The 27,541-nt window shown below is 47.9% G+C and overlaps 1 protein-coding gene across 4 annotated transcripts in view; it reads right to left on the bottom strand.

The window, feature by feature from the left end:
* Positions 1-27,541, bottom strand: part of cul9 (cullin 9) — a 401,996-nt gene that overhangs the window by 266,139 nt on the left and 108,316 nt on the right. For all 4 annotated transcript variants that reach the window (XM_085998049.1, XM_085998046.1, XM_085998048.1 and 1 more), the window contains one exon: positions 10,412-10,566. In XM_085998049.1, the coding sequence (XP_085854175.1) occupies positions 10,412-10,566 (155 nt within the window). The remainder of the gene's footprint in view (positions 1-10,411; positions 10,567-27,541) is intronic.

Here is a 27,541-nt window from a genome sequence, read left to right as displayed (position 1 = left end):
CGGTTCTTGTACCCCCAGGTCGCTCTCTGTTCCTGTACCCCCAGGTCTCTCTCGGTTCTTCTACCCCCAGGTCTCTCTCTGTTCCTGTACCCCCAGGTCTCTCTCGGTTCTTGTACCCCCAGGTCTCTCTCGGTTCCTGCACCCCCAGGTCTCTCTCTGTTCCTGTACCCCCAGGTCTCTCTCGGTTCTTGTACCCCCAAGTCTCTCTCGGTTCTTGTACCCACAGGTCTCTCTCGGTTCTTGTACCCACAGGTCTCTCTCTGTTCTTGTACCCCCAGGTCTCTCTCGGTTCTTGTACCCCCAGGTCTCTCTCGGTTCTTGTACCCCCAGGTCTCTCTCGGTTCTTGTACCCCCAGGTCTCTCTCGGTTCCTGTACCCCCAGGTCTCTCTCGGTTCTTGTACCCCCAAGTCTATCTCGGTTCCTGTACCCCCAGGTCTCTCTCGGTTCCTGTACCCTCAGGTCTCTCTTGGTTCCTGTACCCCCAGGTCTCTCTCTGTTCCTGTACACCCAGGTCTCTCTCGGTTCTTGTACCCCCAGGTCACTCTCTGTTCTTGTACCCCCAGGTCTCTCTCGGTTCTTGTACCCCCAGGTCTCTCTCGGTTCCTGTACCCCCAGGTCTCTCTCGGTTCCTGTACCCCCAGGTCTCTCTCGGTTCTTGTACCCCCAGGTCTCTCTCGGTTCTTGTACACCCAGGTCTCTCTCGGTTCTTGTACCCCCAGGTCTCCCTCGGTTCTTGTACCCCCAGGTCTCTCTCTGTTCCTGTACCCCCAGGTCTCTCTCGGTTCTTGTACCCCCAGGTCTCTCTCGGTTCCTGTACCCCCAGCTGTCTCTCGGTTCTTGTACCCCCAGGTCTCTCTCGGTTCTTGTACCCCCAGGTCTCTCACGGTTCTTGTACCCCCAGGTCTCTCGCGGTTCCTGTATCCCCAGGCCTCTCTCAGTTCTTGTACCCCCAGGTCTCTCTCGGTTCCTGTGCCCCCAGCTCTCTCTCGGTTCTTGTTCCCCCAGGTCTCTCTCGGTTCCTGTACCCCCAGGTCTCTCTCTGTTCTTGTACCCCCAGGTCTCTCTCGGTTCCTGTACCCCCAGGTCTCTCTCGGTTCCTGTACCCCCAGGTCTCTCTCGGTTCCTGTACCCCCAGGTCTCTCGCGGTTCTTGGACCCCCAGGTCTCTCGCGGTTCCTGTACCCCCAGGTCTCTCTCGGTTCCTGTACCCCCAGGTGTCTCTCGGTTCTTGTGCCCCCAGGTCTCTCTCGGTTCTTGTACCCCCAGGTCTCTCTCGGTTCTTGTACCCCCAGGTCTCTCTCGGTTCTTGTACCCCCAGGTCTCTCTCGGTTCTTGTACCCCCAGGTCTCTCTCGGTTCTTGTACCCCCAGGTCTCTCTCGGCTCTTGTACCCCCAGGTCTCTCTCTGTTCCTGTACCCCCAGGTCCCTCTCGGTTCCTGTACCCCCAGGTCTCTCTCGGTTCCTGTACCCCCAGGTCTCTCTCGGTTCTTGTATCCCCAGGTCTCTCTCGGTTCCTGTACCCCCAGGTCTCTCTCGGTTCCTGTACCCACAGGTCTCTCTCGGTTCCTGTACCCACAGGTCTCTCTCGGTTCCTGTACCCCCAGGTCTCTCTCGGTTCCTGTACCCCCAGGTCTCTCGCTGTTCTTGTACCCCCAGGTCTCTCTCGGTTCTTGTACCCCCAGGTCTCTCGCTGTTCTTGTACCCCCAGGTCTCTCTCGGTTCTTGTACCCCCAGGTCTCTCTCGGTTCTTGTACCCCCAGGTCTCTCTCGGTTCTTGTACCACCAGGTCTCTCTCGGTTCTTGTTCCCCCAGGTCTCTCTCGGTTCTTGTACCCCCAGGTCTCTCTCGGTTCCTGTACCCCCAGGTCTCGCTCTGTTCTTGTACCCCCAGGTCTCTCTCGGTTCTTGTACCCCCAGGTCTCTTTCGGTTCCTGTACCCCCAGGTCTCGCTCGGTTCTTGTACCCCCAGGTCTCTCTCTCTTCCTGTACCCCCAGGTCTCTCTCGGTTCTTGTACCCCCAGGTCTCTCTCTGTTCTTGTACCCCCAGGTCTCTCTCGGTTCTTGTACCCCCAGGTCTCTCTCGGTTCCTGTACCCCCAGGTCTCTCTCGGTTCTTGTACCCCCAGGTCTCTCTCGGTTCCTGTACCCCCAGGTCTCTCTCGGTTCTTGTACCCCCAGGTCTCTCTCGGTTCCTGTACCCCCAGGTCTCTCTCGGTTCTTGTACCCCTGGGTCTCTCTCTCTTCCTGTACCCCCAGGTCTCTCTCGGTTCTTGTACCCCCAGGTCTCTCTCTGTTCTTGTACCCCCAGGTCTCTCTCTCTTCCTGTACCCCCAGGTCTCTCTCGGTTCTTGTACCCCCAGGTCTCTCTCTGTTCCTGTACCCACAGGTCTCTCTCGGTTCTTGTACCCCCAGGTCTCTCTCGGTTCTTGTACCCCCAGGTCTCTCTCGGTTCCTGTACCCAGAGGTCTCTCTCGGTTCCTGTACCCCAGGTGTCTCTCGGTTCCTGTACCCCCAGGTCTCTCTCGGTTCCTGTACCCCCAGGTCTCTCTCGGTTCCTGTACCCCCAGGTCTCTCTCGGTTCTTGTACCCCCAGGTCTCTCTCGGTTCCTGTACCCCCAGGTCTCTCTCGGTTCCTGTACCCCCAGGTCTCTCTCGGTTCTTGTACCCCCAGGTCTCTCTCGGTTCTTGTACCCCCAGGTCTCTCTCGGCTCTTGTACCCCCAGCTCTCTCTCTCTTCCTGTACCCCCAGGTCTCTCTCGGTTCTTGTACCCCCAGGTCTCTCTCCGTTCCTGTACCCCCAGCTCTCTCTCGGTTCTTGTACCCCCAGGTCCCTCTCGGTTCCTGTACCCCCAGGGGTCTCTCGGTTCCTGTACCCCCAGGTCTCTCTCGGTTCCTGTACCCCCAGGTCTCTCTCGGTTCCTGTACCCCCAGGTCTCTCTCGGTTCTTGTACCCCCAGGTCTCTCTCGGTTCCTGTACCCCCAGGTCTCTCTCGGTTCTTGTACCCCCAGGTCTCTCTCTCTTCCTGTACCCCCAGGTCTCTCTCGGTTCCTGTACCCCCAGGTCTCTCTCGGTTCTTGTACCCCCAGGTCTCTCTCGGTTCTTGTACCCCCAGGTCTCGCTCGGTTCTTGTACCCCCAGGTCTCGCTCGGTTCTTGTACCCCCAGGTCTCGCTCGGTTCTTGTACCCCCAGGTCTCGCTCGGTTCTTGTACCCGCAGGTCTCGCTCGGTTCTTGTACCCCCAGGTCTCGCTCGGTTCTTGTACCCCCAGGTCTCTCTCCGTTCTTGTACCCCCAGGTCTCTCTCGGTTCTTGTACCCCCAGGTCTCTCTCCGTTCTTGTACCCCCAGGTCTCTCTCCGTTCTTGTACCCCCAGGTCTCTCTCGGTTCTTGTACCCCCAGGTCTCTCTCGGTTCTTGTACCCCCAGGTCTCTCTCGGTTCCTGTACCCCCAGGTCTCTCTCGGTTCTTGTACCCCCAAGTCTATCTCGGTTCCTGTACCCCCAGGTCTCTCTCGGTTCCTGTACCCTCAGGTCTCTCTTGGTTCCTGTACCCCCAGGTCTCTCTCTGTTCCTGTACACCCAGGTCTCTCTCGGTTCTTGTACCCCCAGGTCACTCTCTGTTCTTGTACCCCCAGGTCTCTCTCGGTTCTTGTACCCCCAGGTCTCTCTCGGTTCCTGTACCCCCAGGTCTCTCTCGGTTCCTGTACCCCCAGGTCTCTCTCGGTTCTTGTACCCCCAGGTCTCTCTCGGTTCTTGTACACCCAGGTCTCTCTCGGTTCTTGTACCCCCAGGTCTCCCTCGGTTCTTGTACCCCCAGGTCTCTCTCTGTTCCTGTACCCCCAGGTCTCTCTCGGTTCTTGTACCCCCAGGTCTCTCTCGGTTCCTGTACCCCCAGCTGTCTCTCGGTTCTTGTACCCCCAGGTCTCTCTCGGTTCTTGTACCCCCAGGTCTCTCACGGTTCTTGTACCCCCAGGTCTCTCGCGGTTCCTGTATCCCCAGGCCTCTCTCAGTTCTTGTACCCCCAGGTCTCTCTCGGTTCCTGTGCCCCCAGCTCTCTCTCGGTTCTTGTTCCCCCAGGTCTCTCTCGGTTCCTGTACCCCCAGGTCTCTCTCTGTTCTTGTACCCCCAGGTCTCTCTCGGTTCCTGTACCCCCAGGTCTCTCTCGGTTCCTGTACCCCCAGGTCTCTCTCGGTTCCTGTACCCCCAGGTCTCTCGCGGTTCTTGGACCCCCAGGTCTCTCGCGGTTCCTGTACCCCCAGGTCTCTCTCGGTTCCTGTACCCCCAGGTGTCTCTCGGTTCTTGTGCCCCCAGGTCTCTCTCGGTTCTTGTACCCCCAGGTCTCTCTCGGTTCTTGTACCCCCAGGTCTCTCTCGGTTCTTGTACCCCCAGGTCTCTCTCGGTTCTTGTACCCCCAGGTCTCTCTCGGTTCTTGTACCCCCAGGTCTCTCTCGGCTCTTGTACCCCCAGGTCTCTCTCTGTTCCTGTACCCCCAGGTCCCTCTCGGTTCCTGTACCCCCAGGTCTCTCTCGGTTCCTGTACCCCCAGGTCTCTCTCGGTTCTTGTATCCCCAGGTCTCTCTCGGTTCCTGTACCCCCAGGTCTCTCTCGGTTCCTGTACCCACAGGTCTCTCTCGGTTCCTGTACCCACAGGTCTCTCTCGGTTCCTGTACCCCCAGGTCTCTCTCGGTTCCTGTACCCCCAGGTCTCTCGCTGTTCTTGTACCCCCAGGTCTCTCTCGGTTCTTGTACCCCCAGGTCTCTCGCTGTTCTTGTACCCCCAGGTCTCTCTCGGTTCTTGTACCCCCAGGTCTCTCTCGGTTCTTGTACCCCCAGGTCTCTCTCGGTTCTTGTACCACCAGGTCTCTCTCGGTTCTTGTTCCCCCAGGTCTCTCTCGGTTCTTGTACCCCCAGGTCTCTCTCGGTTCCTGTACCCCCAGGTCTCGCTCTGTTCTTGTACCCCCAGGTCTCTCTCGGTTCTTGTACCCCCAGGTCTCTTTCGGTTCCTGTACCCCCAGGTCTCGCTCGGTTCTTGTACCCCCAGGTCTCTCTCTCTTCCTGTACCCCCAGGTCTCTCTCGGTTCTTGTACCCCCAGGTCTCTCTCTGTTCTTGTACCCCCAGGTCTCTCTCGGTTCTTGTACCCCCAGGTCTCTCTCGGTTCCTGTACCCCCAGGTCTCTCTCGGTTCTTGTACCCCCAGGTCTCTCTCGGTTCCTGTACCCCCAGGTCTCTCTCGGTTCTTGTACCCCCAGGTCTCTCTCGGTTCCTGTACCCCCAGGTCTCTCTCGGTTCTTGTACCCCTGGGTCTCTCTCTCTTCCTGTACCCCCAGGTCTCTCTCGGTTCTTGTACCCCCAGGTCTCTCTCTGTTCTTGTACCCCCAGGTCTCTCTCTCTTCCTGTACCCCCAGGTCTCTCTCGGTTCTTGTACCCCCAGGTCTCTCTCTGTTCCTGTACCCACAGGTCTCTCTCGGTTCTTGTACCCCCAGGTCTCTCTCGGTTCTTGTACCCCCAGGTCTCTCTCGGTTCCTGTACCCAGAGGTCTCTCTCGGTTCCTGTACCCCAGGTGTCTCTCGGTTCCTGTACCCCCAGGTCTCTCTCGGTTCCTGTACCCCCAGGTCTCTCTCGGTTCCTGTACCCCCAGGTCTCTCTCGGTTCTTGTACCCCCAGGTCTCTCTCGGTTCCTGTACCCCCAGGTCTCTCTCGGTTCCTGTACCCCCAGGTCTCTCTCGGTTCTTGTACCCCCAGGTCTCTCTCGGTTCTTGTACCCCCAGGTCTCTCTCGGCTCTTGTACCCCCAGCTCTCTCTCTCTTCCTGTACCCCCAGGTCTCTCTCGGTTCTTGTACCCCCAGGTCTCTCTCCGTTCCTGTACCCCCAGCTCTCTCTCGGTTCTTGTACCCCCAGGTCCCTCTCGGTTCCTGTACCCCCAGGTCTCTCTCGGTTCCTGTACCCCCAGGTCTCTCTCGGTTCCTGTACCCCCAGGTCTCTCTCGGTTCCTGTACCCCCAGGTCTCTCTCGGTTCTTGTACCCCCAGGTCTCTCTCGGTTCCTGTACCCCCAGGTCTCTCTCGGTTCTTGTACCCCCAGGTCTCTCTCTCTTCCTGTACCCCCAGGTCTCTCTCGGTTCCTGTACCCCCAGGTCTCTCTCGGTTCTTGTACCCCCAGGTCTCTCTCGGTTCTTGTACCCCCAGGTCTCGCTCGGTTCTTGTACCCCCAGGTCTCGCTCGGTTCTTGTACCCCCAGGTCTCGCTCGGTTCTTGTACCCCCAGGTCTCGCTCGGTTCTTGTACCCGCAGGTCTCGCTCGGTTCTTGTACCCCCAGGTCTCGCTCGGTTCTTGTACCCCCAGGTCTCTCTCCGTTCTTGTACCCCCAGGTCTCTCTCGGTTCTTGTACCCCCAGGTCTCTCTCCGTTCTTGTACCCCCAGGTCTCTCTCCGTTCTTGTACCCCCAGGTCTCTCTCGGTTCTTGTACCCCCAGGTCTCTCTCGGTTCTTGTACCCCCAGGTCTCTCTCGGTTCCTGTACCCCCAGGTCTCTCTCTGTTCTTGCACCCCCTTTAAAATTGTACCATTTAGTGTGTATGGTCTCTCCTCATTCTTCCTACCAAAACGTATCACCTCACACTTCTCTGTGTTGAATTTCATCAGCCATGTGTCCGCCCATTCCACCAGCCTGTTTATGAACTCGAAGTAAGTTTCTATCTTCCTCACTCTTTCCAAGTTTTGTGTCATCTGCAAATTTTGAAACTGTGCCCTGTACCCCCAAGTCCAAGTCATTAATGTGTATCAAAAACAGCAGTGGTCCTAGGCCTGAACCCTGGGGAACTCCACTGTATACTTCCCTCCAGTCCAAAAAACAGCCGTTCACCGCAACTCTCAGTTTTCGGTCCCTTAGCCAATTTTGTATTCATGCTGCTACTGCCCCTTTTATCCCAGGAGCTCCAATTTTACTAACAAGTCTAATATGTCGTACAATATCAAATGCCTTTTACACAATATAATTATATTTACATATGCACAATATCCATATACACAACAGCAACTGCTATGCCCTCATCCACCCTCTGTTATCTCATCAAAAAAATTCAATCAGGTTAGTCAATAAGAGAAGTAAAAGTAGGGGAATATCTAGGCAATAGTGACCATAATATAATACGCTTTAAGATAATAATTGAGAAGGACATAGGTACGACAAAGACCAGGGTAATAGATTGGAGAAAAGCTGATTTTGAGGGGCTGAGAATAGAACTTGGGAAAATAAAATGGACAACAGTATTGGCAAACAATGATGTAGAACAGCAATGGGAAACATTTTAAAAGGTGTTCAATAGAGTCAAGGAAAAATATATTCCACTAATAAACAAGTAGTAGTTAAACACTAATGAGACACCATGGATGAATAAAGTCATAAGGGAAAAATTGAGGGTAAGGAGAGAGGAGTCCAGAACCAGGGGTCACAGTCTAAGGATAAGGGGTAGGCCTTTTAGGACAGAAATGAGGAGGAATTTCTTCACCCAGAGAGTGGTGAACCTGTGGAATTCTCTACCACAGAAGGCAGTAGAGGCCAATTCATTAAATATATTCAAGAAGGAGTTGGATATATTTCTTAAGGCTAAAGGGATCAAGGGGTATGGGGAGAAAGTACTGAACTTGGATGATCAGCCATGATCACATTGAATGGCGGAGCAGGCTCGAGGGGCCGAATGGCCTACTCCTGCTCCTATCTTCTATGTTTCTATACATTAAGTACATGGACAGCAGGGGAGAGCATGATAAGGGAGAATATGAAGGGATTAGGAGATAAATCAAAAAAACTATTAGGAAGGCAAAGAGAAACTATGAAATTAAATTATCAAGGAACATCACACAAAATAGTAAAATATTTTACAGGCACATAAATAAAAAAAGGACGGTCGGGATGGGATTAGGGCCACAAAGGGATGGCGAGGATAATACCGCAGGCAGCAATAGAGAGATGGCAGAGATATTATATAATTACTTTGCTTCAGTATTTACCAGGGAGATAGAACAGGTGGAGATGACATCGGATGATGAGTTTAATAATGAGTTAACTGCATTTAAAATAAAACAAGGCGATATACTAAATAAACTAATCAAACTCAAAGAGGATAAAACCCCTGGTCTGGACGGATTACATCCGCGCATTTTAAAAGAATCTAGGGAAGAGATAGCAGAGACATTACTACACATATTTAGTAACTCATTAGAAAAAGGTGTAGTGCCTGAGGACTGGTGGCTAGCTAATGTAATACCTATATTTAAGAAGGGAGATAGAACATGTCCAGGGAACTATAGACCAGTCAGCTTAACACGGTGGAAGGAAAAATAATAGAATCCCTACTAAAGGAGAAAAATAGAAGAACCTCCAGAAATGAAAAATAATAATAAACAGTCAGCATGGATTTCAAAAGGGAAAGTCTTGCTTGACCAACCTCATTGAATTTTTTGAATAGGTAACAGAGAGAGTAGACAAGGGTAATGCAGTAGATGTAATTTATCTAGATTTCCAAAAGGCCTTCGATAAGGTACCACATAATAGACTGATGAATAAGGTCAGGGAATGCAGAGTCAGGGAACAAGTAGCAGAAGGGATAGCTAGCTGGCTTCAAGACCGAAAGCAGAGAGTAGGGGTAAAGGGTAGCTATTCAGAGTGGCAGAAGGTGGGTCGTGGTGTTACACAAGGACCAGTGCTGGGACCACTGTTGTTCACAATTTATATTAACGATTTAGACTTTGGAACCAAAAACACAATTTCTAAATTTGCGGACAACACCAAATTGGGGGATATAGCCAATGCTGAGGAGGTCTGCAACAAATTACAAGACGACATTAATAAACTTGCAGAATGGGCATATAATTGGCAAATGAAATTCAACACAGATAAATGTGAGGTGTTACAGTTTGGTAACAAAAATAGGGAGGTCACATATTACTTGGAAAGTAAGAATCTAAATGGGATAAAGGAACAAAGGAATCTAGGAGTACAAATACATAAATCACAAAGTATCGACAGGTTAAAAAGGCCATAAAAAAAGTAAACCAAGCACTAGGGTTTATTTCTAGAGGGATAGAATTGAAAAGTTGCGAAGTTATGCTAAACTTGTATCAAATCTTGGTTAGACCACACTTATGGAGTACTGTGTGCAATTCTGCTCGTCATATTATAAAAAGGATGTAGAAGCACTGGAGAGGGTTCAGAGAAGATTTACAAGGATGATACCAGAAATGCGAGGGTACATCTATCAGGAAAGGATGAACAGGCTGGGTCTCTTTTCTCTTGAAAAAAGGCTGATGGGTGACCTAATAGAGGTCTTTAAAATCATGAAAGGTTTTGATAGAGTGGATACAGAGAGTGTCTTTTCACTTGTGGGGAAGAGCAAAACTAGAGGCCATCAATATAAGATAGTCACTAAGAAATCAAATAGGGAATTCAGAAGAAGCTTCTTTACCCAGATGGTGATGAGAATGTGGAACTCGCTACCACAGGGTTGAAGTGAATCGTATAGATGCATTCAAGGGGCGGTTAGCTAAGCATGAGAGGGAGAAGGGAATAGAGGATTATGCTGATAGGGTTAGAAAGAAAGAAAAGACTTGCATTTATATAGCACCTTTCATGACCACCGGACATCCCAAAGCGCTTTCCAGCCAATTAAATATGTTTTGAAATGTTATCACTGTTGTAATGTAGGAAACGCGGCAACCAATTTGCGCACAACAAGCTCCCACAAACAGCAATGTGATAATGACCAGATAATCTGTTTTTAGTGATGTTGATTGAGGGATAAATATTGGCCTGGACACCAGGGATAACTCCCCTGCTCTTCTTTGAATAGTGCCATGGGATCTTTTACATCCACCTGAGGGAGCAGACTGCTTAACGTCTCATCCGAAAGACGGCGCCTCCGACAGTGCAGCACTCCCTCAGTACTGCACTGGAGTGTCAGCCTAGATTTTTGTGCTCAAGTCTCTGGAGTGGGACTTGAACCCACAACCTTCTGACTCAGAGGTGAGAGAGCGCTACCCACTGAGCCACAGCTGACACACAAGATGAGGAAAGACGGGAGGAGGCTCGAGTGGAACATAAACACCATCATAGACTGGTTGGGCCGAATGGCCTGTTTCTGTGCTGTATATCCTATGTAAAACACGATTTACCCGTAACAAATCCGTGCTGGCTTTCCTTTATTAGTCCATACTTGTCCAAGTGGCTGCTAATTTTCTCCCGGATTATTGTTTCTGAAAGCTTCCCCGCCACCGACGTTAAACTGACTGGCCTGTAATCGCCAGGTTTATCCTTCTCCCCTTTTTTGAACAAGGGTGTAAATGCAAGTCCCTTTCTTTCTTTCGGGAATGCTTTCATTGCGATAATCAGGAACATGAAACAATGGGGAAATAAATGAAGTTACCTGAGGAAGGTGAATTCCTTCAAATGAGATTCCATGTTCTTCAGAGGAAGTGGTTTCTGCGAACAATTCCAACAGGGTGTAACGATTGTCAAAATCCATGTGCTGCTCAATCCCATCCTGCTGGCTGAGTGAGAGCAGAACATATGCCCGGCTACCTACAACAGAACACAGCACATCTAAACAAGGAGCCCAAAACCATCCTGAATTCAGAAAGCATCAACTTGTTTTGTTTACATAACAATCAGTGGACTCCAACAATTAATGCGAAACACTGACATTTATGAAAGGTGTACAAATATGCACAAGTCTTTCCTTCTTTAAATACTAGGCTGATACTAGAAAGAGAACTGAACAGAAAATGTTTGAAATACACAGTACATCAGTCAGCATGTCATGACATCTCGTGTGTAAACCCTCATCAGAACTGAATGAAAGATGACCAGGCAGCAAGGTTGGAAACACAGAAAAAGGGGAGGGGTGGGGGGGGGGGGGGGGGGGGGGGAAGAGGGAAAGCATTCATGGATATCCCAATCATTAACAGGGCTGAATAACCTGAAAACTGGAATACAATGCATCAGATTAACCTTTGTAAAGTTTTTTTTTAAATTCATTTTATGGGATCTGGGTGTCACTGGCAAGGCTAGCATTTCTTGCCCATCCCTAGTTGCCCGAGAAGGTGGTGGTGAGCGGCCTTCTTGACCCGCAAGATGGTACTCCCACAGTGCTGTTAGGTAGGGAGTTCCAGGATTTTGACCCAGCAACGATGAAGGATCGGCGATGTACTTCTAAGCCAGGATGGTGTGTGACTTGGAGGGGAACTTGGAGGTGGTGGTGTTCCCATGCGCCTGCTGCCCTTCTAGGTGGAAGAGGTTGCGGGTTTGGGAGGTGCTGCTGAAGAAATCTTGGTGAGTTGCTGCAGTGCATCTTGTAGATGGTACACACTGCAGCCACGGTACGCCGGTGGTGGAGGGAGTGAATGTTTAAGGTGGTGGATGGGGTGCCAATCAAGCGGGCTGCTTTGTCCTGGATAGTGTCAAGCTTCTTGACTGTTGTTGGAGTTGCACTCATCCAGGCAAGTGGAGTATTTCATCACACTCCTTACTTGTGCCTTGTAGATGGTGGAAAGGCTTTGGGGAGTCGGGAGGTGAGACACTTGCCGCAGAATACCTAGCCTCTGACCTGCTCTTGTTGACATAGTATTTATGTGGCTGGTCCAGTTAAGTTTCTGGTTAATGGTGACCTCCAGGATGTTGATAGTGGGGGATTCGGCGATGGTAATGCCGTTGAATGTCAAGGGGAGGTGGTTAGACTCTCGCTTAGAGTCATAGATTTATACAGCACAGAAAGAGGCCCTTCGTCCCATTGTGTCAGTGGCGACCATCAAGCTCTCTCTATTCTAATCCCATTTTCCAGCACTTGGTCCGTAGCCTTGTATGCTATGGCGTTTCAAGTGCTTGTCTAAATGCTTCTTGAATGTTGTGAGGGCTCCTGCCTCTACCACCCTCTCAGGCAGTGAGTTCCAGATTCCAACCACCCTCTGGGTGAAAAGGTTTTTCCTCAAATCCCCTCTAAACCTCCTGCCCCTTACCTTGAAACTATGCCCCCTGGTTATTGACCCCTCTACTAAGGGGAAAAGTTCCTTTCTATCTACCCTATCTATGCCCCTCATAATTTTGTACACCTCAATTAGGTCCCCCCTCAGCCTTCTCTGCTCCAAGGAAAACAACCCCAGCCTGTCCAGTCTCTCTTCATAGCTGAAGCGCTCCAGCCCAGGTAACATCCTAGTGAATCTCCTCTGCACCGTCTCCAATGCAATCACATCCTTCCTATAGTGCGGCGACCAGACCTGCACACAGTATTCCAGCTGTGGCCTAACTAGCATTTTGTACAGCTCCATCATAACCTCCCTGCTCTTATATTCTATGCCTCGGCTAATGAAGGCAAGTATCCCATATGCCTTTTTAACCACCTTATCTACCTGTCCTGCTGCCTTCAGGGATGTACATGCACACCAAGGTCCCTCTGATCCTCTGTCCTTCCTAGAATCCTACCATTCATTGTGTATTCCCTTGCCTTGTTAGTCCTCCCAAAATGCATCACCTCACACTTTTCAGGGTTAAATTCCATTTGGCCCATCTGACCAGCCCGTCTATATCGTCCTGTAGCCTGAGGCTTCCCTCCTCGCTATTTACCACTCCACCAATTTTCATGTCATCTGCGAACTTACTGATCATACCTTCTACATTCATATCTAAATCATTAATGTACACTACACACAGCAAAGGGCCCAGCACCGATCCCTGCGGTAACCACTGGACACAGGCTTCCGGTCACAAAAACAACCTTCGACCATCACCCTCTGCCTCCTGCCACTAAGCCAATTTTGGATCCAATGTGCCAAATTGCCCTGGATCCCATGGGCTCTTACCTTCTTGACCAGTCACCCATGCGGGACTTTGTCAAAAGCCTTACTGAAGATAGTCATTGCCTGGCACTTGTGTGGTGCGAATGTTACCTGCCACTCATCAGCCCAAGCCTGAACGTCGTCCAGGTCTTGCTGCATGTGGGCACGGACTGCTTCATTATCTGAGGAGCTGTAAATGGTGCTGAATACTGTGCAGTCATCAGCGAACATCCCCATTTCTGACCTTATGATGGAGGGAAGGTCATTGATGAAGCAGCTGAAGATGGTTGGGCCTAGGACACTGCCCCGAGGAAGTTGTGGCTTTCAAAGTCATCATTTGTGGGTCTGTTGACATGCACAATGTAGTGCTGAACTCAGTATAATGACCCGGGCAGCAATGATACGATCGATCTCCGAGGGCTGGTATGCTCGGAGTTCTGTGCTTCCCCCCCGCCTTCATTTTCTACCCATACAAGGTGGTGTGTTGAGCTGGGATGCCTAGAAAGTGGGCCACAAGGACCAAAGATTTGGGGGGGGGGGGGGGGGGGGCGGCGGGGAGGCAAGTCAGCCTCTCAGCAGCTAGCTCGAGAGATCCATTTGCCAACATCTGGCAATAGGTCAACTTTCTGTTGCTGAGAATTTTAAAAATTGCAAATATTGGAAATCTGAAATAAAAATGTGAAATAATTGAACTGCATACACAGCTGGTTTGTCAGCATCTGTAAACAGAAAAGACAGGTTGAGTGATTCACTTTGTTTTTAACTGACAGATTGCTGTATATTTCCAGTGTTTCCCGTTTCATTTTGCTGTGCCCGCTAGCCACTCTGCACCACCTGACAAGGTGACTGACACTCGCCCAAACTGGACCTGCCAAAACCTCAGTCCTGATGTAAGTTCGTTAAAAATGCAGCTTTCTGCTCTATGCAGTAACTACAGGGCTGCAATAAACTACAACTCAAAGTTACAATTTTAAAACCAAGCTATCGCAGTAGCGATCAGCTGCACATCACATCAGGCAGGAAGGGAAAGTGAGGCGGGAACACCCAGAGCACAGTTAAGAGGTCTGGACATAACTAGTGATTCACCGCACAAAGAGACATGCACCCAGCTCAAAATGTTATTCAATGGTCAGTAAAGCATCTTATCACCTGGCTGGAATACATCATCCAGCCCGAGATACAACAGCCATAACAACGCATGAAGTAACCATTTTGGCAGGGTGACTCATACAGCCAACTATTTGCCTCTCAAAGGCTCTTTGTTAGATCCTGCAACTGCCCAATCATCCACTTATTTCCTGATGATTACATTAACTCATTTGAATAGACAATAGCCAGTTAACTTTAATCTGCAGTAGGTTTATTAGACTATTTCTCTACCGCTGATTTAGCACTGAATAGAACAGAAGGCCACACAGAAAGGAACAGAACTTTTTTTTAACCTTAAGGGAATTCTGAAAAGAACAGCATAATTCCCGAATAAAAACAGAAAATGCTGGAAACACTCAGCCGGTCAGGCAGCATCTGTGGAGAGAGAAACAGAGTTAATGTTTCAGGTCGATGACCTTCCATCAGAACTGGAAAAAGGTCGCAGACATGAACGTTAACTTGGTTTCTCTCTCCACAGATGCTGCCTGACCGGCTGAGGGTTTTTTAATATTTGTTCATGGGATGTAGGTGACGCTGGCAAGGCCAGCATTTATTGCCCATCCCTAGGTATTTCCAGTATTTTGCTTTGCTTTGAGAGTCGAATTCCCAATACCGCTGCCTCCCATTCCCGTGCTCTTTTGCAGAGTATCAACACGGTATAGTTAACTAATCAAAGACACGAGAGAGCAGCAGCCCTGGTCTTGCTACTTGGTCGAGTCTGAATTCATGGGAGAGCACAATCTCCTTACAAACCAAACCATTATCCAGTAACCGCTGCGCATACAGTAACGACACAGACTTCACTGGAGGACAGGGTCAGACTCAGCTGTTAAATGGCCAGGTGACACGCGATGTTGGGGCTCTCAACTGGAGAATGGCGACTTGGAACAGTACCGGAAGGTTGTCGTCTCCCTTCGACTCATACCCAGCAAAAGCTGGCGCTCAACAAAAGTGAGTGGCAAACTGGAAGGGAGGGAGAGAACAGGCATTACCGATTGGGGATAGAATTCCACAGCAAGGGCAGATACGACTGAAGGCATGGCCTCTAATGATTGGGCAGCTGGTGGGGGGGGCACAATAGGCCTAAGTGGGGGAAAGGAGAGTTCTGGGGGAGAGGGAGGGCTGGAGGTTACAGAGAGGGGTGAGGCCTTGAAGGGATTTAAACATGTAAATCTTAAGTTTGAAGCATTTGGGCAACAAGGAGTCAATCTAAGTCAGCAAGAGAGGGGTGAATGGGTGTCTAGGATCTGGTGCCAGATAGGATACGGGCAGCAGGTTTTTGGATAAGCTTCAGTTTACAGAGCATGAGGGATGGGAGGCCGACCAGGAGAGCATTGGAATAGTCAAGTCCGGAGGTGACAAAAGGCATGGAGGAGGGTTTCAGCAGCAGATTGGCTGAGGTGGGCGATGTCACGGAGATGGAGGTCGGAAGCTCAGCTTGGAATCGATTCTTTGAGGGATGAAACACAGTCCATAAACTCTTAAAAGGGAATTAGATCGATTCTTCAAATGGATCAATAGCGTGTGGAGACAAAGAAGAAAATACCAGCACGGACTTGATAGACCTTATGGTCTGTTTCTGTATTGTTTCGAGTATCACTGCTCATTTGTTTGCAGCAAACATAAAGACAGACTGCAAAAGCTTTTATCGGTATATCAGGAGGAAAAGACTGGTAAAATCCCAAGTCGGTCCCTTGCAGTCCGATTCGGGAGAATATATAATGGAGAATAAGGAAATGGCTGACCAATTAAACTCATACTTTGGTTCTGTATTCACAAAGGAGGACACAAATAACCTCCCAGGAATATCGACAAACATAGGGACTAATGAGAGGGAGGAGCTGACAGAAATTAGTATCTCTAGGGATATGGTGTTGGGTAAGTTGAGGGGACTGAAGGCCGACAAATCCCCGGGGCCTGATAAACTACATCCTAGGGTACTTAAGGAGGTGGCCCTGGAGATAGCAGATGCTCTAAGGATCATCTTCCGGAACTCCATTGACTCGGGAACAGTACCCGTGGATTGGAGGGTAGCTAATGTTACCCCAATATTTAAAAAGGGGGGTAGAGAGAAAGCAGGGAATTATAGACCAGTAAGCCTTACATCGGTTGTGGGCAAAATGCTAGAGTCCATTATTAAGGATAAAATAGCGGAGCACTTGACAAATGGGGAAAGGATCGGACAGAGTCAACATGGATTTACAAAGGGTAAATCGTGTTTGACTAATCTGCTGGAATTTTTTGAGGAAGTAACTGGTAAAATAGATGGGGGAGAGCCAGTGGATGTGGTGTACCTTGACTTCCAGAAAGCCTTCGATAAGGTTCCACACAAAAGATTATCATGCAAAATTAAGGCTCATGGGATTGGGGGCAAAGTATTAACGTGGATAGAGAACTGGCTGGCGGATAGAAAACAGAGAGTTGGAATAAACGGCTCGTTTTCGGAGTGGCAGGCAGTGACCAGCGGGGTGCCGCAAGGATCTGTCCTGGGACCCCAGCTGTTCACAATATATATAAATGATCTGGATCAGGGAATTGGATGCAATATTTCCAAATTCGCTGACGACACTAAACTAGGAGGAGGGGTGGGCTCTGATGAGGATGTCAGGAGGCTACAGTGCGATTTGGACAGGTTGGGGGAATGGGCGGATACATGGCAGATGCACTATAATGTGGATAAATGCGAGGTTATCCACTTTGGGGGTAAAAACAGGAGGGTAGATTATTATCTAAATGGCAATAGATTGGGAGATGGGGAAGTGCAGAGGGACCTGGGTGTTCTTGTGCACCAGTCACTGAAGGAGAGCATGCAGGTGCAACAGGCGATTAAGAAGGCAAATGGTATGTTGGCCTTCATATCAAGGGGGTTCGAGTATAGGAATAGGGATACCTTACTACAGCTGTACAAGGTGCTGGTGAGACCGCATCTGGAGTATTGTGTACAGTTTTGGTCGCCCCATCTGCGGAAGGATGTTCTTGCCATGGAAAGAGTGCAACGGCGATTCACCAGGCTGATACCTGGAATGGCGGGAATGACCTACGAAGAGAGATTAAATAGTTTGGGCTTGTACTCACTGGAGTTTAGAAGATTGAGAGGGGATCTCATCGAAACATATAAAATGATGGCAGGCCTGGACAGGCTGAATTCAGAGAGAATGTTTCCAATGGCCGGGGAGCACAGAACCAGGGGCCACAGTCTAAAAATAGCGGGCAAATCATTTAAAACAGAGATGAGGAAGAATTTCTTCACTCAAAGAGTGGTGAGCCTGTGGAATTCCCTGCCACAGAGGGCTGTGAAGGCTAATTCAATAAATATTTTCAAGAGAGAATTGGATATATTTCTGAAGGCTAAGGGGATTAAGGGTTACGGAGAAAAGGCGGGGACGGGGTACTGAACTGGTAAGATCAGCTATGATCTCAGACGAAGATCAGCCATGATCTCATTGAATGGCGGAGCAGGCTCGAAGGGCCGAATGGCCTACTCCTGTTCCTATCTCTATGTTTCTATGTTTCTATACAACCTGCACTTTACACAACAGCAAGGCCGTCTCATGGTGGGATCTGAACGCAACCTCACATTACTAGCCCAGCACCAAATCTATGAGGTTACCGTGCCCATTTGTGCACGAAAGTGCTACCAGCCTTGGGTTAAAAGAAATATGCTTTGTACTATTTATTTCCCAATTGACATTAATAATGCCATTGTTTTTGTATGTAGACATTTTGCTCCACATAGTGCATTTAACCAGGATTTCAATGTAGAAATCATATGCAATGCCAAGGTACTGCAAAGTAAATGGTTACCCAAGTACAGGAACAGCTAGGTTAGGGAGGGAATGTGGCTAGAGGTATGGTTTGAGGGGGAAGATTCAAGGGGTAAGCACTTCTGGTTCCAGTGAATGAGATACACCAATGAGACAGCTTACAGCTGAACAGAGCTGGGACCAATATCCTAGTGAGGCGGTTAATTCGAACTGGAAGGGAATGGTTTAAACTGATATGTGAAGGGCTAACAAAAAGGTAGAGTGGGTAGCTTGGAAGAGAAAGTCAGCTTTAGGTGTACAGGACATGAGGAAGTATAAAGGTTGAAAGAGGCTACACACAAGACAAGATGGTAAAACAAGAACGCAGTGTGAAGGAATAGCCATGGTTCAGGGAAATACACGATACTATGAACAGATTTCTAATATTAATAAAAGACATACTGGGTTTAAAAGACACACGTCTCAGCAGAAAGGCTGTAAACAGAAATACAGGCTTCTGAGAAAAGATCAGTTGATGATAAAGTTATAAACAAGCTTTGAAATGGGAATTCGTTAAATATTCTAAAACAATGAAAGATTGAAGCAAACCATTGGTGGTTCCGAAAGGTCTATGGTTTGCAACGAACACAATGGGAAGACCCAATTTAGGTGTTACAAGTTGACAAGATAAAACAGAAATACAAACAAAAGAGGCATGTGCCTTTGAAACATGACATCAAGTAAAGAAACCTGCTGGTCAAATAGCTTTATGTTAAACTTGGATGACAGGAAACACGATTAAATATGCAACCAATTGAGATAGCTAGAAAACAAGTAAACACACAGTTAAAGTGGTTTTGATTTACATACAGTAAAAACCATACCAACAAGACTTTGAAGATATAACTTCAATAGATGACACCAAGCAATTGCATTGTGTTTGTATTCAACTTGAAGCAGAATGGAGTCAAAATGTCTGCTAAAAAGCAGCTACGCCAATATTAAGAAATGAATGAAGAATCTTCGGTAAGAAAGGCATCAAACAGAAACCATAGCTGTCATTGTTTTTATGATGGTTTTTGGAACACCTAAAAGTAGAGAAATAACTATGCATGCAATAGTCGAATTGATAGTAACATAGAAAGCATTCAAACAGAGGGATCAATAAAGACAATTAGCTGACATCAGCAGAGAACATCAAAGAAGAAACCAATGCCAAAAGGGTATAAAAATAAGACCTTTTTAACAGAAAGTCAGAATTCGCTGAACAGGCAGGGCGTTTCTCAACTTTCCAGAGGCATCTCTAAGTTTTTAACTATGAGTCTCGGGTATATCAAAGTGATTGATTTTTGGTGGAGCTTCTGGATTTAGGAATAAGTAAGAAATAAGAAATATAAAGAAGTAAAGATTTGAGAATCAGGATCTCTGAGAAATAAGAAATGTAAGCTAATTGTACTTTGAATTGTTAATGTTGCGACTGATTTAACAGTTGTTAACTGAATGCCGGCTCTTAAATAAAACGATATATTTTTAGAATTGTCTCAGTGAATCTGTATAGACTCGCGAACCCACAAATTCTGTACACTCTTTTGTAAGGAGTTGCAGAAATCTGGGGGATATTCCGGACCCTTATAATATCCGGAAGGTTACAGTCTAGTTCAACTTATTAAAAGTACTATCCGGAGGATGGTAACGTCTTCAGTCGTTCCTTTCCTTTAGGGAGAGATAACCTGAACCTTTAGACCCATTTAAGCATCTTATGGAATTCGGCTATCTCTTAACTTAAGTTGAGAGTGAATGTCTGGGGAATACGCCTGATCTGGGATGGCCCAAAAGGGCTAGGACTGTAATTAACCCTTCAGGAGGAGGAAAAGGGGGGGGGGGGGGAAATGGAAAAACGAAGGGAATCCAAACTAAAATGTTAATGCAAGTAAAACAAAAATTGGGGAACAAGGCACTGATTAAAAATGAAAATCATAACATAATAGCAATAACTAGCATGGCTGCAGATAGGTCCGGATTCCCAATGAAATAAACCTGGTTATAAAACTTTCAGAAAGGATAAGGGAGTGAGAGACAGGGGAGCAGCAGTGGTATTCGAAGCAAGATATAGATATCGTAGCGATGGTGCAATAGTTCATGGGTTCAAATTCCACCATAGCAAGTTGGGACATTTATAAATCAGATCATTTATGAGCGAGCACAAAAAACTGATCAAGAAAGCTGCCAGACTCACTAATGTCCTTCAGAAAAGGGAACACATCACCCTTGGCTAGTCCTGTAACTCTCATCCCGCAATATGTGGCTGACTCGAAGTTCTCCAAAGTAACCCAAGTCATTTTGTTGTATAAATAAGGCAGCCCACCACTGCTCAAGGATGGGCAATAAGTGCAGCTTTGGCAGCATCACCCCCACCCGGAGAATAAATTAAAACACAATCATAGCTTTACAACAGAAGGATTTCAATAGAAATGTAGCCTGCACGGATTTACACGGGCAGTCAACAAATCGCTTTTTCTATAATAAACAAGCTATCCCGAGTCCATGTGGGAAGGTGTGTCCATAACAAGGTAAATCTGCTGAAGAATTCCACAACATTCTTCACATAGCAACAGGAGGACTGAGTGCTAGTGTGTGTAACTGGACAGAAACAAAGCATTACTGACAGATTCCCCGAGTACTCTGGCCTTGATTTACCCTCACCACCCAATAGTGTGGGGAGTGAAGATTTCACTAGTGTACCAGGAAAACAAATAACACACCAAGAAGCAGATATGGAAAGTAGAAATTGGATAAAAGTGTTAATAAAAATCATTTGACATCACAGCACTTTTGCTCAATACATACAGACAACTGCAGACTGCATTTACTTCAGGACACTTTTAAAGACTGCGCATTAACCAGCTACAAGGTTTTGTTAGTCTGCTCAAGTCTATTTGATAAATGTAACAATGCACTATGTGCAGTTTGGGGCAACCATTAAGGAAAGGGCATTAAAGCCATAAAACCATACAGTGTAGATTCCCCGGGGATGGGAAACTATTGTAATGAATGGAGACTTCAAATACTGGGACTATTTAGCAGAAAATGCAAAGAGGAGATTCAATGGAGGCTTCTGAAATGATAAAGTGTTTTGAATAGAGATAATCTATTTCCATTGATTGTGGAGGGACTGACGAGGAGACATCAATTCAAAATCATCACCGAGGGCAAGAGGAGAAACCAGGAGAAATTGGGTTGTTTGGAGCATGGAAGGTTCATTACAGAGTAGTTGAGGCAAAGGCCACTGCATCTTTTAAGGGAAAATTGGATACATATTTGAAGCAGAGGAAGATGCAGGAAGAGCGCTGGCAGTGGGATTAGTTTTGGCTTACAGCCACAGTAGGCCAAATGACCACCTGTGCTGGAAACTCCTATGGTTACTCCTTCAATCAAATCTTTTGAATCTATCCCAGAATTTCTCACTTCTGGGCATGAGATCTTCACTATGATCCAAGGTGTAACAGAGTGTATATTTACCCCGCCCCCAAATGTGGATTTACGATCTTGACATCAGCAAGACGCCCACAGCAGAAGCTTGGCCCTGCTCTGCAAGGAGGGAGGACAGTGTGGTAGCCATCACCTCTAGCCCCGTCCTGCACTTCCCAGCATCGCTCAGAAGCACAGGGACCAAATCAAATTTGCAATGAGCTAGAACTACAGCATGCATTTCCTTTTCGGGTAGTGTAATCGATTCTGAGCAACCACCTCAACTTTCATCTGTCCCAATCCTTGGCTGCCTCTGTCTTCCTCCCGAAACATCTGGACTGAAATCACAGAAGTGGCACTGAAGTACTGATTCGACAGCATCGAGGGCTTCGACGGCATCGACGGCTTCGACAGCATCGAGGGCTTCGACATCAATTGAATCAACAACACTGGAAGTCTTGTCTTTATAATTTACTTTAATGCCTCAACACACGAGGATTTCATCCCCCAATATAAATACGCCATTTCCCAATGTGCAATCTTATTGCACCTTCCACCCCCACTGCTACTTCAGCATAGGAACAGTAAGTTGTGTAAATGGGCGCAGGAAGTTACATAGACAGATTCAGCTTTCGGTTAAACTGTGGAAGATGGAGTTCAATATGGGGAAGCGTGAGGTCATCCACTTTGCATCGGAGACAAACAAATCAGAATATTTTCTTAATGGCAACAGACTGGAAACTGTGGAGGAGCAAAGCGATTTGGATGCCCGGCTATCCAGATCACTAAAAGCACAGCTTCAAAAAGTATTGAAAAAGATGAATGGAATAGTGGCCTTGATCTCAGGGGGCTGGACTAGAAAGGTGAGGGAGTGGTGCTTCAGTTGGTCAGAGCCTTGGTCAGACCCCATCTGGAGTAACTGCATTCAGTTCTGGGCACCACATCTCAGGAAAGATATTTTGGCCTTGGAGGGGTACAGCACTGATTCAACAGAATGATACCAGGGCTTGAAGGGTTAAATTGAGGACAAGTTGCATAGAAACATAGAAGATAGGAGCAGGAGTAGGCCATTCGGCCCCTCGAGCCTGCTCCGCCATTCAACGAGACCATGGCTGATCATCCAAATTCAGTACCCTGTCCCTGCCTTCTCCCCATATCCCTTGATCCCTTTAGCCTTAAGAAATATATCCAACTCCTTCTTGAATATATTTAATTAATTGGCCTCAACTGCCTTCTGTGGTAGAGAATTCCACAGGTTCACCACTCTCTGGGTGAAGAAATTCCTCCTCATCTCTGTCCTAAATGGCTTACCCCTTATCCTAGACTGTGACCCCTGGTTCTGGACTCCCCCGCCATCGGGAACATCCTTCCTGCATCTAGTCTGTCTAGTCCTGTTAGAATTTTATAGGTTTCAATGAGAAACTCTGCTTGTATTCACTCAAGTTTAGAAGGTTGAACAGTGACCTAATTAAAGTTTTAAAAGAATAAAAAGGATTCAATATTGTAAATACAGAGAAACTATTTCCTCTGGTTGATGGTTCCAGATCAACGGGGCACAATGGCCTCGAGCTCAACTGAAATCAGGAAGCACTCGCTCACACAAAGGGTAGTGGAAATTTGGAGTTCTCCCCCCCCCCCCCGAAAAGATTGTGGATGGGTCAATTGAAAATTACAAGACTGAGATCTTTATTAGGCATGGGTATCAAGGGATATAGATCAATGGTGGGTAAATGGAGCGGAGGTAAATATTGAATGCCGTACAGGCGAGAGGGGCTGAATGGTCTACTCCTGTTCTAATGTTCCTGCGGAAACACTTTTCAGTCGTCACAGATTCAATGGCAATCACTAACCAACCCAGTACACTGGTGACCAACCCACCCAGACCTCAGGTCAGGGAGCTGCTGGTGAGGGAGGGGGTAGAAACGGGGCAATCACTAGCCAACCCAGTACACTGGTGACCAACCCACCCAGACCTCAGGTCAGGGAGCTGGTGAGGGAGGGGGTAAACGGGGCAATCACTAGCCAACCCAGTACACTGGTGACCAACCCGCCCAGACCTCAGGTCAGGGAGCTGCTGGTGAGGGAGGGGGTAAACGGGGCAATCACTAACCAACCCAGTACACTGGTGACCAACCCACCCAGACCTCAGGTCAGGGAGCTGCTGGTGAGGGAGGGGGTAAACGGGGCAATCACTAACCAACCCAGTACACTGGTGACCAACCCACCCAGACCTCAGGTCAGGGAGCTGCTGGTGAGGGAGGGGGTAAACGGGGCAATCACTAGCCAACCCAGTACACTGGTGACCAACCCACCCAGACCTCAGGTCAGGGAGCTGCTGCTGGGGGAGGGGGTAGAAACGGGGCAATCACTAACCAACCCAGTACACTGGTGACCAACCCACCCAGACCTCCGGTCAGGGAGCTGCTGGTGAGGGAGGGGGTAAACGGGGCAATCACTAACCAACCCAGTACATTGGTGACCAACCCACCCAGACCTCAGGTCAGGGAGCTGCTGGTGAGGGAGGGGTAGTAACGGGGCAATCATTAACCAACCCAGTACACTGGTGACCAACCCGCCCAGACCTCAGGTCAGGGAGCTGCTGGTGAGGGAGGGGGTAGAAACAGGGTAAAGTACGTTTTTTTCTAAAAAGGAAAATTTAACAGCACCTCATTTAGTCTCTTTTCAACCTACACTATGAACCTGTGCCATCATCTAGATTTATCAGGAGAAACACTAGGATAAAGACAATTCAGCTCTTACTGACCAAGAATTTCAAAATTCAGTGTCACAGCGATGCAAAACCAAGCGTCCAGCAAACATGCTCTTTACACAAACTAGAGCCGAGAGTTAAAGGGCTTGGTAGAGTTTAGGACCACTCAAGGAAACACTATTTAAAATATACACACACTTCATCGGGACATACAAAAAATTATCGATTCCCCGTTACCATACTTCACAATTTGAAGAGCTTTCAGATGATTGTTAGCAGGGAGACATTATTTCTGTACTGTACTCTTCCACCAGTTTGTTGGCCACAGTTGGCCTACGATGTAATGGGAAAGGCTCCAAAGACAATATTTGAATTGCTGAACAAATCATAAGGCCCTAGCATTCCTTTTCTAATGTGGGAATACCCACTTATTTTCTACTTTAAGCAGACATTCAACATCTTCAGACCCCTATTAAAGTGTCCTCCAAGAAACTGAATCCTCTTCAAGAAAGCTATTTCCCACCTTAAGAGGTCCAACCAGGTTAAGGTCCCTGCCCTTGAAGTTACACTGGTGACATCTCTAACGGGGGGAGCTGCCTGCATCACAGAGCAGCTCCATTCATTTCCACAATGGGCAGGGAATGCAACTTCAGACGTGTCTGGGAGCTGCTCCACCCTGGGGAAACATACCACCAGCCCAGTGCAGACTGGGCCCAGCCAGTCAGCTAATTCAGCATTTTCTCCACACACCAAGGAATGTATTTCTAATTATACTCAATTTAGACACTGGGAAAGTACTTTGAACAAGGAGTGCACCCCTCGGGTTTTCTTTCATCTAGTCCACTTAGAAGAAATTGCTGCAAAGATACAGCACTGAATGTAGCCATTGCTCCCCTAAAACGGGTCGGGAAAAGGGAGTACAATGGGCGAGCAGAGTTTCTTTTCTGGCAGCCTGTTGTCGGATCATTTCACAAAGTTTCTGAAACAATTATATTTTAACCACTCCAGGGAAATACTGTACAACTGTTGAATTGTGCACAAGAAATATTCTGCAGGATAGGGGCTGCACATTTAAATGCCAAACATTAAATCTCATTTCAACCTCTGCCTTTCCATACAATTGAATATTTTCACAGGCAGGAACTCCTATTAAAATAATAGTGTGGAAATAACCAGTTCTACAGCAAGCTCTTTGGATTAGGTGACTTTTACCTGTAGCTTGCCTCCTGAAGACACAGATTATCCAATGGAGATTATCCATTCGCGATGTCATGGGCATCAGTCATCCTACAGTAAGTCAAACCTTCACTTTCTATCTGAACCCAGGACAGTGAATGACAAGAAGCCACTCACTGTCCTGACATGCACTTCCCAGCAGAGGGACCACGAGCAGAATCGTTTTCTCCACCTTAGCCCAGCAGCACTGAGCCCAGTTGTACCAGTCCAACCACTGCCCTGGCTGAGGGCATCGAACTCTAATTAAACTGGGGAATGGAACTTGGATGCCTCAGTGTCCCCACCCCATAACGCATCGATCCACTAAGCCATCAGTGAATTACTTGGAATAAAAACAGAAAATGCTGGAAACTGGCAGCATCTGTGGGGAAGAGAAGCAATGTTACCGTTTCAGGTCGATGGCCTTTGTCAGTGATCTCTCCACAGATGCTGCCTGACCTGCTGAGTATTTCCAGCATTTGCTGCTTTTATTTCAGATTCCCAGCATGCACAGTATTTTGCTTTTGTATCAGTGAATTACATGGATTTTACTGCATCAGAAATCACAAGGCAAGTTTATGGAAGCATATTTCTACTTCCATTTTTAATGCAAGAGTTAAGGTTAGAGTGCCTCAGATCTTTTCTCCCATCAAGGGGGGGGCGGAAGGTAAATAAAAAGCAAAAAGTGCACTTATTTGTTCCCTCTCTTCCATGAACAGCCACTCACTGCTCAGGTCCTGAAGTGTAACAGTATGCACAGAATCCGATCAAGAGATGCTGATCCAGGTTCACCTGGACTGGTGACACTAACAGCTGCTCAGCAATTATAGATCACAAACTTAAAGTGAAGGAAAGTGCAAACATATTCTTCACCAAAAAAAACACAAACTAAGTGAGCAGCGGGTAGCCTGGTGCTGCTCTTTAATTTGCCAGTGATATGTATTACATGGAAGTGAGCGGGAAGCTTTCCTGCAGCCTGCTGCGATCATGCTGATAATCAGCTGGCTGCTGCTTTCTTGCAGCATTTCAAGGTAATTATCCCTGCAATAGGAGCCATGGTGCCACCTAATTAAATCACACAGCCAGCTCCAGACAATTCTCATCCAAAAGATCTTGCTATAGAACTGATTAGTTCACAGTGCCCAAGTGTTTCCAGAGGCATCAATCCACAAAAGGCACCCAATTGCATGGAGTAGGCGGAGAAGTGGAGGTTGTGGAGATTTAAAATTTAGGACACGAATCCACCACTCCTGCCCGACAAATTGTTTACTGCTCACAATTTGGTTTTAGAAGGTCTATTTATTGTTGGTTTTGTTAGAACCAGCAGGACTAATGAGATGATTTGTGACAAAGTGCTAATTCCATATACATTCCTTTCCGTGTAAGTAAAGGAGGTCTAGGTATGAAAGCAAAAAAATGAAATATTGACCCTCATCCTACCCACTTGCTAACAGACTCCAGCATGCCTGAGTGTAGATCCACAGTTCAATAGCTAGTCTTTAACCTGTTAGCCAATCTCAGTTGTGGTGGAGGCACTACAATTGTCCACGATCATCAGATATTTCTGGGGTGGCGGGGGCGAAGAGGCAGGGTTGCCATTCATGCTCTTGATAACTATCCATTGACAACATTCTGGGAGTCGACGGGTAGACGCGAGGTAACTGTGGAATTATGTAGGAAGTCACACAACACCAGGTTATAGTCCAACAGCTTTATTTGAAATCACAAGCTTTCGGAGCGCTGCTCCTTCGTCAGGTGAAGTGAAGAGAAGCATACAGGCACAGCATATATAGTCAGAGAAAACTGCCAGATGATTATAGGTAATCTTTCTAACTGCCCTTTATCACACCTCGGCAGAGAGATAATCACAGCAATCAAAGGTGTGAATGGTGTCCAAACAGGTCAGTCAGGAAAACATTACATCAAAGAACAATGAGGTGGGGTCACAAGGGGTCAAATGTTGCAGATGCTGGGATCTGTATGAAAAACAGAAAAAAAACAAAAAACTTTGCTGGATATCACAGCAGATGCCCCGGCGCATGGTACATCGGCGAGACCATGCAGACACTGCGACAACGGATGAACGGACACCGCGCAACAATCGCCAGGCAGGAGTGTTCCCTCCCAGTCGGGGAACACTTCAGCAGTCAAGGACATTCAGCCTCCGATCTTCAGGTAAGCATTCTCCAAGGCGGCCTTCGAGACACACGACAACGCAAAATCGTCGAGCAGAAACTGATAGCCAAGTTCCGCACTCATGAGGACGGCCTCAACCGGGATCTTGGGTTCATGTCACGCTACATGTAACCCCACCTGACATAGAGTCATCCAGACTCGAGTCGTCGTTGGCTTGTTCTCTCTGCACAGATGCACGGTGGCATAGTGGTTAGCACTGTTGCCTCACAGCGCCAGGGACCCGGGTTCGAATCCGGCCTCGGGTG

Source organism: Somniosus microcephalus, chromosome 9 (genome assembly GCF_052327205.1).
Source record: "Somniosus microcephalus isolate GS21.2 chromosome 9, FLI_Smic_1.0, whole genome shotgun sequence".
NCBI classification, from domain to species: domain Eukaryota; kingdom Metazoa; phylum Chordata; class Chondrichthyes; order Squaliformes; family Somniosidae; genus Somniosus; species Somniosus microcephalus.
Note: the sequence above shows the minus strand (reverse complement) of the source record. Positions and strands in the feature narration are given on the sequence as shown.